Source organism: Jaculus jaculus, chromosome 3, assembly GCF_020740685.1.
Source record: "Jaculus jaculus isolate mJacJac1 chromosome 3, mJacJac1.mat.Y.cur, whole genome shotgun sequence".
NCBI classification, from domain to species: domain Eukaryota; kingdom Metazoa; phylum Chordata; class Mammalia; order Rodentia; family Dipodidae; genus Jaculus; species Jaculus jaculus.
In genome coordinates this window covers 190370164-190387972 of record NC_059104.1, presented here as the reverse complement: position 1 = coordinate 190387972, position 17809 = coordinate 190370164, and the positions used below count along the sequence as shown (strand labels likewise).

The following is a 17809-nucleotide window of genomic DNA, read 5'->3' as shown; positions in this document are numbered from 1 at the left end:
ATCTCATGCCCTTTTTACCTAGTTTTATATTAGGAGCGGGCTCTGATATGAGAAGAGGGATTCTTTACTTGCTTTCAACAGAGAGTAAAGCCTGGAGTTTGAGGTATGCAGGGGCCCACTTAAGCTCCCTTTGGAGCGTGATAGTATTTCTGGGCTTCTGACTTCTTGGGCCTTTCACTACCTCTGCCTCCCAAGTGCTGGGATTAAAGGCATGTGCTACCACGGCCTGAGTTTTTAAAAAATTAATTTATTTATTTGCAAGGGGGGGATGGGTGTGTCAGGGTCTCCAGCCACTGCAAACCAACTCTAGATGCATGCACCACGTTTTACATCTGATTTTATGTAGGTACTGAGGAACCGAACCCAGGTTGTTAGGTTTTGCAGGCAAGCACCTTAACCTCTAAATCATCTCTCCAGCCCTGTTTGGAGTTTTTTTGTTTATTTATTTATTTTTGTTTTTGTTTTTTTGAGGTAGGGTCTCACTCAACCTGGAATTCACTACGTAGTAGTCTCAGTCTGGCCTTGAACTCATGGTGATCCTCTGATCCTCCTACCTCTGCCTCCCAAGTGTTGGGATTAAAGGTGTGGGCCACGACTTCCGGTTGCTTGGAGTTTTGAAAACAACTTTATTTTTATGTTCTTGGAACATAAAATGGAAGGCCGTGCTTTGCTAGGCAAGTGCTCTGACACTGGCAGGCACGCCCAGCCTACTTGGGGTATTATAAAAGGTATCAGGAAGGATGCAGATGAGCCTGAGGTGGAAGGCTCGGTAGGGTGGGAGTGCGAACGTCCAGGGCTTTTCCGGGAGCTCACCCTCAGGCCCGTCCCTCCAGTGTTCAGCAACCAGAAGTTCAGATTCAGGTTTTATAGAAACTTAATCTCTGTGAACACCTCCTTTCCTGGAGGTTGGTGGGTGGGGTGAAAATTACAACCAGAGCTTTATTGCCTGGTCTTTCCTGTCACTAAGGCAATTCCAAGGGTTTACCCCAGTATATTTCAGATTCTATCTTCGTGGGAGGGGACATAGTCCAAAGGAGATGGGAGGGATAGCTAGGCCAGGTAAAAATAATGAATAAATGACAAATGAAAGGGTGCTTTTTCTCTAGCTGCGTGCACCCCTCACTCTCCTCCCCTTTTCTCTCTTCCCTTTCTCTCTCTCCCTCAAGTGCCCACCTCTCTCTCTCTCCCCTGCTTCCTCTCCCCCATTGATAGTCCGATCAAAACAAAACTTAACAAGCTTGAGCAAACAAAAACAGAGATGCATTGTAGGAGGGTGATTGTGGAGCTGGGAAGGGGGTAGATCTAAAAGCAACCCAGACCACTAAGACTGCTTGAGTGTGGCAGGAACGGGGGAGGAGGAAGGATGCCTTGAGGTGGTGGGGAGTAGAGCGCAGGCATGCATGTAAATTTGAGTCACCCAGCAAACCTTCAGGGACCACGGCTCCACTGATCTTGCAAAGTTAGCCGCAAGGGGAAAAGGAATCAGAGACAGACAGACTGAGTACACTGATGCAGTGTCGGCATTTCCTTTCTTTCATTCAACATTTATTTAGTTACTATGGCGTGCAAGAAGCGTTCCGGGCACAGCGGTGCAGAAAGCGATTTGGGCTTCCAGGTTTCGCGGAGGAGGAAGCTGAGGGTCGGCCTGACTCAGACTCGCTGACGGTCGGACCCGGCTTCATTCCCCGCGGCGGAGCACACGTGGGGCGCCCCGCTGCGCGGCCATCCGGCCATTCCGAGGCCCGCCCGCCCCCGGAGCCGCCACACGTGGGTTCCCGCACGTCCTCCTCGCTCGCACCCTGACGTCAGCTCCCGGTGCCATTTAAGGCCCCTCCTCCGCGCGGCTCGGGGTGCTCGAGCCTTCGCGGCAGCAGGGTCCGGATCTCGCTGCCCCGCGCTGCGGACGCCCGTCCTTCAAGCTCTCCCGGTACGGCCAAGCCCGGCGCGCCCTGTGCCGGAGGGGGCTGCGGCCGCCCGCAGAGGGGCGCTGCTCCAGGGTGGGGTGGGGTGCAGGCCCTGCGAGGGTCCCTTACTCCGGGGTGGGGTGGCGTGCAGGCCCCGCCAAGATCCCTCGCTTCGGGGGTGCGGGCCTCACGGGGAACCCAGCAGGTGGCCCCCCGCTTTCTGGGCCCCAAAGTCCGGTTGGCCTGAAGGGTGGGGAGACCCTCCGTGGTCCGGAGTCGGCGACCCGAATAAAACTTGTCGCCTGGTTAGTCGAACCCCAAGGGCTGGAAAACCCTTTGCACGTCCGGGGCGGGTTCTGGGAGGACGACGGCCGCGCTGTGCGCCTCGCGTTTTCTTCTGGGTGGGCCCCGCGCGGCTAACAGGGCGCTCCTTGCAGTTTGTTAAGCTTCTGGGGTGTACTAGACCTGGCCGGCAGACTTGCCATTCGCTGGCACCTTAGACGGGCTCTCGCGTGGGATCGCTTCCATTTGAGCAATGAGGAAGCTTAAAACTAGGAGAGGGCCTGGGGTTCGGTTCCCCACTACCCACTTAAAACCTGATGCACAAAGTGGCGCATGCATCTGGAGTTTGCATTGGCAAGAGGCCCAGGTCGGGACTCGCTCTCTAGCCCAGGCTGACCTGAATCGTCTTGGAGCAAATATATATGTTTTCTGAGGTAGGGTCTCACTCTGGTCCAGGCTGACCTGGAATGCAGTAAGTAATCTCAGGGTGGCCTCGAACTCACCGCGATCCTCCTGCCTCTGCCTCCCAAGTGCTGGGATTAAAACTGCGCCACCGCGCCCGGCCGCAAATATATTGGGGAGGGGGGGGGAAGGAGAGTGGTGAACGTATCTAAGGACATTGTGAGTGGGTGCTAGGGGTGGGTTGTGCCCCTGCCCCAAAACTGAAGCGGAAAGCTCCACTTTGCCCATCTTCAGAAACCTTACCAGGCTATCTAGAAATAGTAGTGACTTGTAAGAAGAGACCCAATTCCAACTCCGTGATCCTAGGCTCCCTGCCTGGAAGTCCTTAGCGGGTATTTCTGGCCTTTGCAACGATGGGGATGCCACCTGTGATACTTTGCCCAGCCAGCGCGGGGCTGGGTGGAAGTCCCCCCACCCCCCCGTTGTCCTGGCATGCGCGGGTGCACCGAGTAGCTGTTGCTGCCTTTCCTGTGCTGACGATGTTTCCGCTTACAGAGCCTCCGCCTTACCGCAAGGGCCGTGGCCGCTCCAGCGGGCTGGTTAAAGGCCCTTGGTTCCTGGTATTGCCCTGCGGTGGCACCGGGCCAGGGCAGGAGGGCGCCCGCCCGGCTTCACGCTGCCCGCGTGTGCTCCTGGGAGCCAGACGTGCAAAGTCTGACCCACAGACTCTGACCCCCTGACTGGCTCTGCTCCAGGGGTGGGGCTTCCTGGGGGAGTCCAGCGCTTAGCCTCGTGTCTGCGCCGCGGGTTACCACTAGGGCTTCTCCGCTGGCCACGTTGTTTCGGAATGCGCATGCGCACCAGCTTCGCCGGTCTTCCGGGTGGGAAGCAAGCTTGCGCATGCGCAGTTTCTGCACATTTCTTGGATTTGGGGGTGCTACCTTGTAGCCGTTGGTGACCCTCTCTGCTTTGCTTTGTCTCCTTTGCTGAGGAGCTGGCCAGTGTGTGCTGTAGGGCTTTGAGTAGCGGGAGGAGTGATCTTGTCTGAGGAAAGGCCGTTTCATCCTTTGTGGCTAATAAGCCGAGATGTGTGAACGCTCGGGGGGCTACACTTACACTCACACATCTATACTGCTTATCCATGCCAAGGTGAGGGCCTTCACCTCAAGAGCCATATCTGACCCTCTTTTGCCTGGCCACTTGTTGATTTTTTTTTTTTAACCCCCTTCTACATTTTTAGTCATCTGTTAGGACTTTTTAGTACTCAAAAGTGGAATCAGTTGATAAACAGGAGGAGGTGGTGACCCTTGACTATTTCCCCTGCAGGTTCCTGTTGGTTCCAAGTCCAAGATGGCAAGTCTCAAGGACCAGCTGATTGTGAACCTTCTCAAGGAAGAACAGACGCCCCAAAATAAGATTACAGTCGTGGGGGTTGGGGCTGTGGGAATGGCCTGTGCCATCAGCATCTTAATGAAGGTGAGTTCACAGCTCTGCAAGCACACACATTTCACCATCCCCATCTATATTATCACATTGCATTGATGTACTCATGCAGAGGAAAGAACGTGGAGCACTTTGAAAAATGGTGATGTACCAAACAGTTACCAAAGCTGGACATGAATGCAACAACTCTGTGGTTTGGTGTTATGTTATGTTATGTTATGTTATGTTATGTTATGTTATGTTATGTTATGTTATGTTATGTTATGTTATGTTGTTATGTTTTGAAGTAAGCTCTCAGTATAGACCAGGCTGATCTGGAAGTCATTCTGTAACCCAGGTGGGCCCTGAACTCATTGTGTGGCTAGGATTGATTCTGAACTTCCGATACCCCCATGTCAACTTCCAAGTGCTAGGATTGCAGACATGCTGCATGTCTAGTGTTAAAGTGAGCTTCCTGTTGCTGGCACAAAGCACCTGACCAGAAGCAGCTTGTGGGAGTAAAGGGTTATTTTGGCTTACACATTCAAGGGGAAATGCTGTGATGGCAGGGGAAAACACGGCATGAGCAGAAGCAGGACATCGCCTCCTGGCCAACATCAGGTGCATAGAAGTGGCAGGTGACTGTGCCAAATACGGGGAAACCGGCTGTAACACCCATAAGCCCACCCCCAACAACCCACCTGTTCCAGGAGGCTCCAGTTACCAAATTGCCATCAGCTGGGGACCTAGCATTCAGAACACATGAGTTTATGAGGACTCCTAATTCAAACCACCACAACTAGCAATTTTTTTTTTAGTTTTGGTTGTGACAGAGAAAGAGGCAGAGAGAGAATGGATGCGCCAGGTGCAAATGAACTCCAAATATGTGAGTCCCCTTGTGCGTCTGGCTAACGTGAGTCCTGGAGAATCAAGCCTCGAACTGGGGTCCTTAGGCTTCACAGGCAAGCGCTTAACCACTAAACCATTTCTCCAGCCCAATTGTTTTTCTTTTCTTTTCTTTTTTTTTTTTTAAGGTGGTCTCACCCTGTAGCTGCAGCTGATTTCAGAGTCGATAACCCTTCCTTAGCCCCTGAGTGCTGGGATTGATTATAAGTATGCCACCAAATTCAGCTGAGAGAACTTTTAATACTAAGATAGTTTAGGAGTAGGAATTCCTTATAATGAAATGGTGAATTTTGTGTTTTTAAAAATATTTTTATTTTCAAAAAGTGAGAGAAAGAGAGGAAATGGGTCTGCCAAGGCCTCTTTCCATTGCAGATGAACTCCAGCTGCATGAGCCACTTTGTGCATCTGGCTTTACGTGGATACTGGGGAATCAAACCTGGATCCTTAGCTGTTGCAGACAAGCCTCTTAAACTGCTGAGCCATCTTTCCAGCCTTGAATTTTGCATTTTGAACAGAACTGGACTGAAGTAAGGGTCTGAATGCAAAAATGAGCTATGCAGACTTAGCAAAGCAGCTTGCTCTGTATGTATTCTTAGGAGGCCATATCCTGTAGCCAGTGGAGTAGAAATTTATGTTATCTCCGCCCCCCCCCCCCCAAGCCACCTGTGTTGCTTGGGTGAGAAGAGAACCTCCAGGAGTACTCACTGTGTTGTGGATAGTCTGGGGTTAGATCTGCAGCTAGAATAAACTTGTAATGACAGATCACATCCTATGAACTCATAGGGTTCATTGCAAAAATGTTTTTCTACCAGTGTTATGCAACGTGACAAGTCTGTTATGTTTTTTTCTGTACCACACTGTAATATCACATATGCTAGGCAAGTGCCCTCCTGTAGAATGTGAATAACTGCCTGAATCTGAGACTGAAGGCAGTCTTGTATGCTTGGAAGTTTTTATTATTTTATTTTTATTTCTTTGGCTTCAGGTAGGGGCTTGCTGTAGCCGAACTTGGCCTGGAATTCACTCTGTAGTCTCAGGCTAGCCTTGACCTCATGGCAACCCTCCTACTGCTGTCTCCTGAGTGCTGGGGTTAAAGGCGTGTGCCACCATGACCAGCAGGACTTGGAAGTTAATCTTGCCTCTGTTGCCACACAAGCAGAGCTTCCTTGGGAGATAGGACTAGAGAGAGAATTGTGGTTGTATTTGGGGCATATATGAGTCAAGTTTATTTATTTATTTAAAAAATATTTTTTAAGGTAGGGTCTCACACTAGCCCAGGCTGACCTGGAATTCACTATGTCGTCTCAGGGTGGCCTTGAAGTCACAATGATCCTCCTACCTCTGCCTCCTGAGTGCTGGGGTGAAAGGCGTGCGTCACCACATCCTGCCGAGTCAGTTTTTTAAAGGGTGGCTTGCTTGTCCTTTGAAGTAGATTCTGAAACTGAAATAGCAGGACTCTGCCAGAAATGCAAGAATTTTACATACTATGCTAGAGATCTGGGAATACCCCTTTCTCATTTAACTAAGCATTTTGTCTTTTAGGACTTGGCCGATGAGCTTGCTCTCGTTGATGTCATGGAAGACAAGCTAAAGGGAGAGATGATGGATCTCCAGCATGGCAGCCTTTTCCTTCGAACACCCAAAATCGTCTCTGGCAAAGGTCGGTTTCAACAAACTATATTGTAGTCTATATTAGAGTTACATTTTTCACTGGGTTTGAAATACTAATTCTTCAAAGATTTTCCCATTTTCAATAAATGATAGGAATGCCTTAGGATAATTTTTGCATTGGTACCCATAAATCAGTTTGATCCACTAATAAATGATTTTAGGTGGAAACTCACTGTGTCTGTATGTGGAAACCTTTTGAATTTAGAATGAGTATACCCTTAGGTACATATTCAGCTAATATTACTTTGGGGCTGGAGAGAGAAGGTAAAATAAATTTTAAAAAGTAAAATAAATAAAAAGCAATAACTAATAGGTTCGTAGTTTACTTGTCTTCATGAAATAAGTTAATTTCATTTTCTGTCTTCCTTGGCATAAAATATTCTAACATGGGGCTGGAGAGATGGCTTAGTGGTTAAGTGCTTGCCTGTGAAACCTAAGGAACAAGGTTCAATTCCCCAGTACCCGCGTAAGCCAAATGCACAAGGTGGCTTATACACCTGGAATTCTTTTGCAGTGGTTGGAGGCCCTGATGTGTGCATTCTCTCTGTAGCTGTCTTTCTCTCAAATAAATAAGTAAATAAAAATGATTAAGAAATGTTACTCTTAGCTAGCACCAGCCAGAAACCAGAATTGAAAGTTCTTGAGAGGGTGTGGAAAGAGAGTTGTCAGTCTCTAGACAATTAGGTAGCTAAATAAAAGTAGATGAGTGAACACTGAGTTTAGGTAGCAAAAACTTGGCAGATGTATAAGTCATTGATTTAAAAAATCAAACTAGATAGATCCCTTCCATTTCTTCCCTCTGGTAGTTATATAATGTTACAATGTGATTCAAACTACAACATGAGAATGCCATTGACAGACTCTTCCATTTAAGGGGCCATAATATAAAACTAGAGAAACCAAAGGAAAGGTTTAGAGGCAGATGAGTAATTGATCTGCCACATACACAAAGCCTGCATAAAATTGTCTGTTATGAAACATTTTTTGTTAGGTAGGTAAGAGTCCCCTTAAAGGCTCCAAATTGAGGCCGGGGAGATGGCTCAGGAGGTAAAGACACAGGCTTACATAGCCTGATGTTTTTTTTTTTTTTTTTTGGTTTTTCGAGGTAGGGTCTCACTCTAGCCCAGGCTGACCTGGAATTCACTATGTAGTCTCAGGGTGGCCTTGAACTCACGGTGATCCTCCTACCTCTGCCTCCAGAGTGCTGGGATTAAAGGCGTGCGCCACCACGCCCGGCTCCTGATGTTTTTTTAACGCCCTAATTTGCTCTTGTTTTCCTTTTCTTTAGACTATAACGTGACTGCAAACTCCAAGCTGGTTATTATCACAGCTGGGGCACGTCAGCAAGAGGGAGAAAGTCGTCTTAATTTGGTCCAGCGTAATGTGAACATCTTTAAGTTCATCATTCCTAATGTGGTGAAGTACAGCCCCAACTGCAAGCTGCTTGTGGTCTCCAACCCAGGTGAGACATACCTGCATCCAAGCTGTGCAGACAGGCTGTGGTCACACTGCCGGCATATGGTACATTCTGTGTGCATGTTTATCACTTAGTAGATTTGTCATTTTGTAAAATAGTTTGTTTTAAAACATTAGAGTGATACAGTGCTTCTGAACATAGTTGGAGCTTAAACTTTATTACTTAGCTAAGATAAAGAGATATTGACTACTTGTATTCTCTTAACTGAAACCTTCTTAATTATTTGGTAGACTTAAGTTATATAGTACAATAAATACTTCCTAGTTATCAATGGTACCAAGGTCCATACAGAACTATTTATTTGGACTCGTCAGTTGTTACCTGTTGAGTCACCTGGTATGTCAATGTTTTCTTCCTAGTGGACATCTTGACCTATGTGGCTTGGAAGATAAGTGGCTTTCCCAAAAACCGTGTTATTGGAAGTGGTTGCAACCTGGATTCAGCCAGGTTCCGCTACCTGATGGGAGAAAGGCTGGGAATTCACCCATTAAGCTGTCATGGATGGGTCCTTGGAGAGCATGGAGACTCTAGTGGTAAGTAGAAATATATGAAACATCCAGACGTTGCATTGTTTAAGTGCCTACCTCAGATAGCTATTGATGAGAGTCTAATGGTTTCCAGGAAGTTACCATTTGTGTAATGTTATGCTAAGAAAAGCTAAGATTAAAAAAAAAAATATTTTTTGTTTGTTTTTATTTATTTATTTGAGACCGACAGAGAGAAAGAGAGGATAGGCACGCCGGGGCCCCACTGCAAATGAACTCCAGTAAGTTTTAGCTATGTTAGAATATTTTTTTGAGGCAAGCCTAACAGACTGGCTTTTTTTTTTTTTTTTTTTTAATGAAACAAAGGGGGGGGAGGAGAGAGTGAGAGAATTGGTGCACCAGTATCTCCAGCCACTGCAATTGAATTCCAGACACGTGTGCCCCGATAGTGCATGTGCAGCTTTTAATTATTTATTTATTTATTGGAGAGAGAGAGGGAGATTTTACTTTTAAAAAATTTATTTTAGGCTGGAGAGATGGCTTAGCAGTTAAGCGCTTGCCTGTGAAGCCTAAGGACCCCGGTTCGAGGCTCGATTCTCCAGGACACACGTAAGCCAGATGCACAAGGGGGTGCAGGCATCTGGAGTTCGTTTGCAGTAGCTGGAAGCCCTGGTGTGCCCATTCTCTCTCTCTCTCTCTCTCTCTCTCTCTCTGCTTCTTTCTCTCTCTGTTACTCTCAAATAAATAAATAAAAATGAAAAAAAATTATTTTATCTTATGAGAAAGAGAATTGGCACCCTGGGCCTTCCGGTCATTGCAGTCAAATTTCAGATACATACGTGACTTTGCCCACTTGTATCACCTTGCATGTCTGGCTTACATGGGATCTGGAGAGTCAGACATGCATCCTTAAGCTTTGCAGCCAAATGCTTTAACTGCTAAGCCATCTCTCTAGTCCTATTTTTTATTTATTTTAAAAATATTTATTTGCACTGGGCATGGTGGCACATGCCTTTAATCCCAGCACTTGGTAAGTAGAGGTAGGAGGATCACCATGAGTTCAAGGCTACCCTGAGAATACATAGTGAATTCCAGGTCAGCCTGAGCTAGAGTGAGACCCTACCTTGAAAAACAAAAACCAAAAGCCAAAAAACAAAAACATATTTGCAAGTAGCGAGAGCCATAGAGAATGAATGGGCACACCAGGACCTCTAGCCACTGTTAACGAATTCTAGATGCGTGTGCCACCTTGTGCATCTGGCTTTATGTATATAATGGAGAATTGAACCTCGGTCATTAGGCTTTATAGACAAGTGCCTTAATTGCTGAGACATCTCTTCAGCCCTATATTTTTTAGTTTTACTTTTTTGTTTGTTTTGTTTTTTCAAGGTATGGTCTCACTTCAGCCCAAACTGACCTGGAATTCACTATGTAGTGTGGCCTTGAACTCACAGCAATCCTCCTACCTTTGCCTCCCAAGTGCTGGGATTAAAGGTGTGTGCCCCCCACACTCAGCTTATTTTTACTTTTTAAATTTTGGATTTTTGAGGTATTGTTTCACTCTAACTTGGACTGGCCTTAAACTCATGGCAATCCTCCTACCTTTACCTCCTGAGTACTGGAATTAAAGGCATGCACCACCATGCCCAGCTTACTTTTTTCTTTCAATATTTTATTTTTATTTATTTATTTGACAGAGATAATTCAGAGAGAGAAAGAGGGCGAGATGAAAGACACACACAGAGAGAGAATGGGTATACCAGGGAGTCCAGCCACTGCAAACGAATTCCAGAGACATGTGCCCCCTTGTGCACATGAAGCTTTATGTGGATCCTGGGAAATCAAACCTAGATCGTTTGGCTTTACAGGCAAGAGCCTTAAACGCTAAGCCATCTCTTCTGCCCCCAGCTTACTTTTTAAATATTTTTATTTGCGAGCATAGAGAATGAGAATATGTGCAACAGGACCTCTTGGCCATTGCAGATGAATTCCAGGTACATGTGCTATTGTGAACCAGGCTTAATGTGGGTACTGGGGAATTGAATCCTGGGTGAGACTTTGCAAGCAAGCAAGTGCAAGTTGAGTCATCTTACCAACCCCATTAGCTATTTTTTATATTTATTTATTGTGTGTGTGTGTGTGTGTGTGTGTGTGTGTGTGTGTGTGTCTGGCTCAGATGACCTGGAATTCACTCTATAGTCTCAGGGTGGCCTAGAACTCAGATTGATCCTCTTACCTCAGCCTCCCGAGAGCCAACATGAAGGTGTGCACCACTATGCCTGGATTTATTTATTTATTTACTTTTGGTTTTTCAAGGTAAGGTTTCAGGATAGCCCAGGCTGACCTAGAATTCACTATGTAATCTCAGGGTGACCTTGAACTCATGGCAATCCTCCTACCTCTACCTCCTGAATGCTGGATTAAAGGCGTGCACCATCATGATTTGTTTGATTTTTTTTTTTTTTTTTTTTTTTTTTTTTTTTTTTTGAGGCAGGGTCTCTCTGTAGCCAAGGCTGGCCTTGAACTCACAGTAATCCTTTTACCTCAAGAGTCCCTAGGTATGAGTTAGTTTAGTCTGGCCTCAAACTCATAGCAGTCCTCTTGCCTCAGCCTCCTGAGTGCTGGCTTTTCAGGTTTGAGCCACTACATCTTGTGTGTGTATGTGTGTGTGTGTGTGTATTTATGTATTTTGGCGCCAGGGATTGAACTCAGAGCCTTTTGTACATTGAGCACACAGTGTACTCCTGAGCTACACCCCAGGCCATGGGCATGTTAAAACCATTCTTAGGATGGCCTCAGTCATTTACTATCACAGCTGTTCATACTTGACTTGAACTGCCTGGCTCTGAAAAGGTCAGCCTGCCTAAATGGAGTGTATGAACACATTCTGTTACGGTCACAGTTGAAAGATGTTACATTTTGTGCAGAGTTCTCAGAGTTGCTTATGCTAAAAAAGTACCCTTGATGTTTAAACGCTTTTTTACGTTGTAAATATATGTGGTCTAAACATTTCACTAGATAGGAAAGTAAGTTGGAATACCATTCTTAGCTTTCTTAAAGTAATCAAACATCATCTCAAGTCAGGATACTGGTAATTTTGCATCTATCCAAAGTATAACTGTATGTAGCTGAGATATTTGGGGGCTGGAGAGATGGCTTAGCAGTTAGGATGCTTGCCTGTGAAGCCTAAAGACCCAGGTTCAGGTGAGCACACTGCGCGAGAGCGGCCGCTGGCATTTGAGGCGGATGGCTCAGCGTGAGTGGCTGTGGGCCGCCTGTGTGGCTGTTCGCGCTGTGGCCGCTGAGGCCTCGAGTTCCCGGTCATGAGAGGAGAATCTGAAGCAAAGAAATCTGAGAAAAAGTATTGAAGGGCCATGCAAGCCTGTTGTAATCAGTTGCACAGTTCTCTAGGATGTGCAAGTGGTGAAGATGCCTTTGCCTCCCAGTGTCCTCTCCCATCAAGACTGGCTGGAGATAGTTTTCTTGTCTTTACTCTGGAGATGTTCATATTCAGATGAACTCCATGCCTAAGAATACCCTGGAAGTCCAGGCTCTAGAAATAAAAGGTCAGGTGCCCATAGCTGTACCCATGGGTGTGCACAGAGTCGGTTCTGGAGTCACTCCCATGGTGAAGAAAGGCCATTTGATGATCCGACCCTGGAGAATGGGGAACATGCAAGTGGCTCATTCTCGGAATTTCGGCATCTCTTCAAGTGGCTGCAGAAAAGTCTTCCTTACATTTTGATTCTGGGTATCAAATTTGTTATGCAGCATATAACAGGAATTTCTCTTGGAATTGAGCTGCTAACAACTTTTATGTATGCAAACAAAAGGATTGTAAATCAGGTTTTTCTAAGAGAAAAGTCCTCAAAGATTCAGTGTTCCTGGCTACTAGTATTCTTAGCAGGATCTTCCGTTCTTTTATATTACACTTTTCATTCTCCATCACTTTACTACAGCTTAATTTTCTTAAATCATACATTGGGTCCTTTGAGCTTCTGGGAAGTACTTTGGATTATTGGAATTACAGACTTCATTCTGAAATTCCTCTTCATGGGTTTAAAGTGCCTTATTTTATTGGTGCCTTCTTTCATCATGCCTTTTAAATCTAAGGGTTACCGGTACATGCTTTTAGAAGAATTATGTCAGTATTACTGAACTTATTTAAAAAAAAAAAAAAGAAATTTGGGGATATGAAACACAGTAGTTAGTCTTTCTTCTTCTGGTGCATGGAAATAAATGTGATGTGAGGTGCTGTGTGTTTCAGTTCCTGTGTGGAGTGGAGTGAATGTTGCTGGTGTCTCCCTGAAGACTCTGCACCCAGAACTAGGCACCGATGCAGACAAGGAGCAGTGGAAGGAGGTTCACAAACAGGTGGTGGACAGGTAACAGATTTCATACTTCAGCAATATGGAAGACTTTATTTAACATTAAGAGTTGGATAACAGTTGAGTACCTTTGTTTAGAAAACTTACTAAGTTTTACTAAAGATCATTCTATAAAAACACAAAACAAAAAAAATGGCTAAAATAAAAGTAGCACCAAATGCTGGCAAGGTGTGAGGATGTGAGATTGCTCACACATTGTTGGTGGGAAGTAAGATGGTGCCTCCACTCTGACATTCCTTTAATAAAACTAGAAGTGGCTCTCTTCTGTAGCCCAGAAATTGCAGATAATAGGACTCGAGAGACATAGAGTGTAAACAAACAGGTAAAAATAGGAAAATTATAGACCTTTATTAATGCCAAAGTATTGTTTATGTTGTAATTCACAAGAAGCCTGATAGTTTCTTTGCTTGTAGTATGTTGAACCATTAGGATAAAACAAGTTAGATTGTCTACCCTCAACAATGTAGCATTCTTTCACTTAGCAAATGAATCTTAAGCTCCTGCTTTACTCTTTATGAATAAAAATACATGTATTAAATTCTGACGACTAACCATCTAAGCAAAGAGAAGCTGATATTAGCTGTCATCTACCTACATTCTGGGGGCAGAAATACTGTGAATCCTGTACCCTTTTCCCTGTCCCTCTGTTTCCAAGACAACTTCCACTTGAGATAATCTTGACTTGAACATGCTTTATGATCCTCTTAGGTTTCCTTCTTTGGTGGGGTGAGGGAGGGGGTGTGTGGGGATTTCATCCAAAGCCTCATACATGCTGGGTAAGCACTTTGCCACTGAGCTACATCTCCGGCCCAGTATTTCCTCTCTGTAACCACTCTTAATATTGCATTTGTAAGAATTGTTAATTTTGTTTTAGGTAGATTGAATTCATCTGTCTTAACAGTTTCTTGTATCAGTGTATATAAGAATCTATTGGTTCTGTTGAACTACATTGGACTGACTGCTTTTATCTTGCTACTACAATTCTGAATATCCATTCATACTGTCCTGATATAGACAGGTGGTGGTCATTCTTGCATATATAATGTAAATTTGTGGCATTATTTGCTATAAACTTTGCTCAGCAGTAGCTTTATTTGCTTTTTCTGCTCTTCCTGACCTTTTCCTAACTTTCTCAATCTTACAGTGCCTATGAGGTGATCAAGCTGAAAGGCTATACATCCTGGGCCATTGGATTGTCAGTAGCAGATTTGGCAGAAAGTATAATGAAAAATCTTAGGCGGGTACATCCAATTTCCACCATGATTAAGGTTGGTCTGTGTAGTGATACATTGTATGTTAGTGCTCTTTTTTTTTTTTTATTGACTTTAAAGGTTTGTGGGTTTTTTGTTTGTTTGTTTTGTTTTTTGTTGGGGTGTGGTGGCACATGCCTTCTGAGGTAGGAGGATCACTGAGTTTGATGCCAGCCTACAACTACATAATGAATTTCAGGTCAGCTTGGGCTACAACAAGATTCTACCTCCAAAAATGAAGGGAAAAAAAGAAGATTTTTAGGATGATTTTTTTTTTTAATTTCTTTGCATGGGTGTATATGGGTGAGCCAGGGCATCTTGTCAGTGCAAAGACAATACCAAATGCATCGTTTTGTTTTCTGAAAAGAAATGATTTACCTGTAGGATTAATGTCCACTGGGGTCACGTAGCATGTAGATGTTTAACAAATTGAAAAATTCTTAATGACCTCTATGCTGAGGAAGATAGAAGATGGTACAGATTTACACTGGGAAAATAGAAACCATAATTACAGCTACCATTTGTTGTACAATTAAAATTGGAAAGTAGCTGGGTGTGCTGCACACCTTTTATCCCAACACTCGGGAGGCAGAGGTAGGTGGATTGCTGTAAGTTCCAGGTCAGCCTGGGCTAGAGTGAGACCCTACCATGGGGGAAAAAAAAATAGCACCTGCTGGTTTCAAGCTCCTCATGTAGCAGAGGGTGACCTTGAACTTCCTACTTTTACCTCCCCTGAGCTGAGCCTACAGGTATGTGCCACCACTTGCAGCTGTTGCTTTTGTTTTGAGGTAGGGTCTCACTCTAGCACAGGCTGACCAAGAATTCATTATGTAGCCAACTTGCCTTGACCTAATGGCAATCCTCCTATATTAGCCTCGCGAGTATTGGGATTATAGTTACGACCCACCACACTGTGCATTTTGTTGCTATTTTTTATTATACTATTATTGTATCATACCTTGAACATATAGGAAAGAATTTCAATAAATAAAAAATATAAAGGTTTTATAGTTATAAAGATATAATCTGGGAAATCCTGGAACATGTAGACAACATGTAAACAACATGTAAACTGCTTTGTTTTGTCTCCAGGGTCTCTATGGAATAAAGGATGATGTCTTCCTTAGTGTTCCTTGCATCTTGGGACAGAATGGCATCTCAGATGTGGTAAAGGTGACCCTGACTCCTGACGAAGAGGCACGCTTGAAGAAGAGTGCAGATACTCTCTGGGGGATCCAGAAAGAGTTGCAATTTTGAAGTCTTCCTAAGATACACCACCTCACTGTCTAGGCCACGGCAGGATTTCTGTGGGAGATGTGTGCATTGTCCTTTCCACATGGTCTCTGATTAGTGCAGGTGTATTAAGATGACCTGAGGAGATATCAGCTCCTGATGTTAGAAATAGGAATGGTTTTCACAATCCCACAGCTGTATCCTGATTCTGAATGGTACTTGTGTAGTAGGAAACTGGTTAGTATAGAGTTCCACCATCTCTGAAATACCACTGCCAGCATTGCACAGGCTCCAACTGCCCTTTAAACCTAATATGTTACTGTGTGCTATGTGACTTCACCGATATGCCTCGTCCCACTTTTTTCCCAAGCAGTCACCTTGTGGGATCCAGTGTATAAAGCCATTATTACCTGTCTTGTGCATAACTGTTCAGAGGATCTTATTTTGTGTATTATATGTGTCAGTAATGTATGTTGCCATTTAATGTAAAAAGTAAACTCTACGTAAGAATAATGCAACCACCTACCCAAGTGTCATGCCAACTAAAACACCAAATAAACCTTGAACAGTGACTACTCGGGATTTATTAAGATAAGAAGTCATAAATTGCTATTCTTATGTTTTTAAAAGCTGGACAATCCTTTCAGTAACTTTTCCAGGGTACTATTATGAGCACCTGCTTATTATGAATTTATAAAAGGTGTAACTAGATTGGCTGTGATACATTTCTGTTATGATCAGTGGTTTCAATATACTAAGCCCCAAAGTATTGTGAAATTTGACCAAGATTGATGTATTATTCTACCATGAAGGTAAAACCTTGTCAACTGAACATAAGCAATGGTACTTCATCACAAGGGGACAGATTTGGTTTTTCTCAATGTTGGATCTCTAGGCTAGGCTGACCTGGAACTCAAAGCAATCCTCCTACCCCTGCCTCCCAAGTGCTGGGATTAAAGCCACCATGCTATCATGTTATCAATACTGTTAATGTAATACTCAAAAGAGATTTCAGTGAGTGTTTTGTGAATTTAGATTTAATATTGAAAGGCTTATTTCTTTCTAGTGTAAGTGTTCTCGGTTTACCTTGTGCTTCCTGTATCAAACAACAGACAGGCAGTTTCACAAGTAGCCCTAATTTTTCTTGTCATTGAAATCTTGGGAAGTGGGTTGAGCACAGACCCTAGTCCTCGCATGAGTAACCAGGATTGAAAAGCAGGGAGATGGTCTTTCCATGTTTTTTTTCTTCCACTAAAGCCCATGTTGACTAATTTACAACTTAAAAGCCATGTTCTTTCAAAATTCTTTTTTTTTTTTTTCGAGGTAGGATCTCACTCTAGCCCAGGCTGACCTGGAATTCACTCTGTAGTCTCAGGGTAGCCTTGAACTCACAGCAATCCTCCTACCTCTGCCTCCCGAGTGCTGGGATTAAAGGTACACTCCACCACGTCCGGCTCTTTCAGAATTCTTTACTGAATGCCTGTTATATAATGTAACAACACCCAGGCTCCTTATTGTAATCAAGTAAGCAAAGTTAAGCTCAAGTACTTGGTGAGGTATGAAGAGCCATTTCCACGTAACAGTAGTTTGTTCACTATCAGGATGATACCACCAGTGGCCACCAGGGACAGCTTGAATTTTCAGGTCATCTAAGGTCAGTGTCTCTGCCTGGAGGCTGAATTGAGGCTACTGGGTGTTGCAGTCTGGTTTGCATTGCTGATAGAAATCACCCAACCAAGAGCAGTTATGGGAATAAGGTTTGTTTTGGCTTACAGGCTTGAAGGGAAGCTCCGCGGTAGCAGGGAAACTGATAGCATGAGTAGAGCGTGGACATCACCCCCTGACCCACATAAGGTGGAAAACAGGAACAGGAGAGTGCCAAACATTGGCTTGGGGAAACTGGCCATAATACCCATAAGCCCGCCCCCAACAATACACTGCCTCCAGGAAGCATTAATTTCCAAATCTCCATCAGCTGGGAACCTAGCATTCAGAACACCTAAGTTTATGGGGGACACCTGTATCAAATAAGTACATTCCAGCTGGGCGTGGTGGTGCACGCCTTTAATTCCAACACTTGGGAGGCAGAGGTGGGAGGATCATCGAGAGTTTGAGGCACCCTGAGACTACATAGTTAATTCCAGGTCAGCCTGGACCAGAGTGAGACCCTACCTCGAAAAACCAAAAAAAAAAAAAAAAAAGTACATTCCGCCCCTGGCCCCCATAAACTGCTAACCATACATGATGTAAAATGCAATGCATTCATTCAACTTTACCAATTCCAACTAATTTCATACATTCCCATAGCCCAGGATCATTTAACTGAGCCACAATACCAAAAAATAACCTCAAAAAAAACCATAATGGCACAGAATAAACTCACTGCAAA

At 44.5% G+C, this 17809-nt stretch overlaps 1 protein-coding gene and 1 pseudogene across 2 annotated transcripts; both read left to right on the top strand.

Annotated features, from left to right (window-relative positions):
* Nucleotides 1–1791: 1791 nt before the first annotated feature.
* Ldha (lactate dehydrogenase A) lies at nucleotides 1792–15992 on the top strand. 2 transcript variants are annotated; one of them, XM_045145726.1, is made up of 8 exons: nucleotides 1792–1927; nucleotides 3915–4064; nucleotides 6459–6576; nucleotides 7876–8049; nucleotides 8424–8597; nucleotides 12817–12934; nucleotides 14082–14205; nucleotides 15280–15992. In XM_045145726.1, the coding sequence occupies exons 2-8, from the start codon at nucleotides 3939–3941 to the stop codon at nucleotides 15442–15444; spliced, it is 999 nt and encodes a 332-aa protein (XP_045001661.1). In that variant the 5' UTR covers nucleotides 1792–1927; nucleotides 3915–3938; the 3' UTR covers nucleotides 15445–15992. The 2 variants fall into 2 exon arrangements, with proteins under 2 accessions (XP_045001661.1, XP_004650857.1); XM_004650800.2 differs by lacking the exon at nucleotides 1792–1927 and adding an exon at nucleotides 3540–3737.
* Nucleotides 11906–12746, top strand: LOC123459316 (annotated as a pseudogene).
* Nucleotides 15993–17809: the final 1817 nt, after the last annotated feature.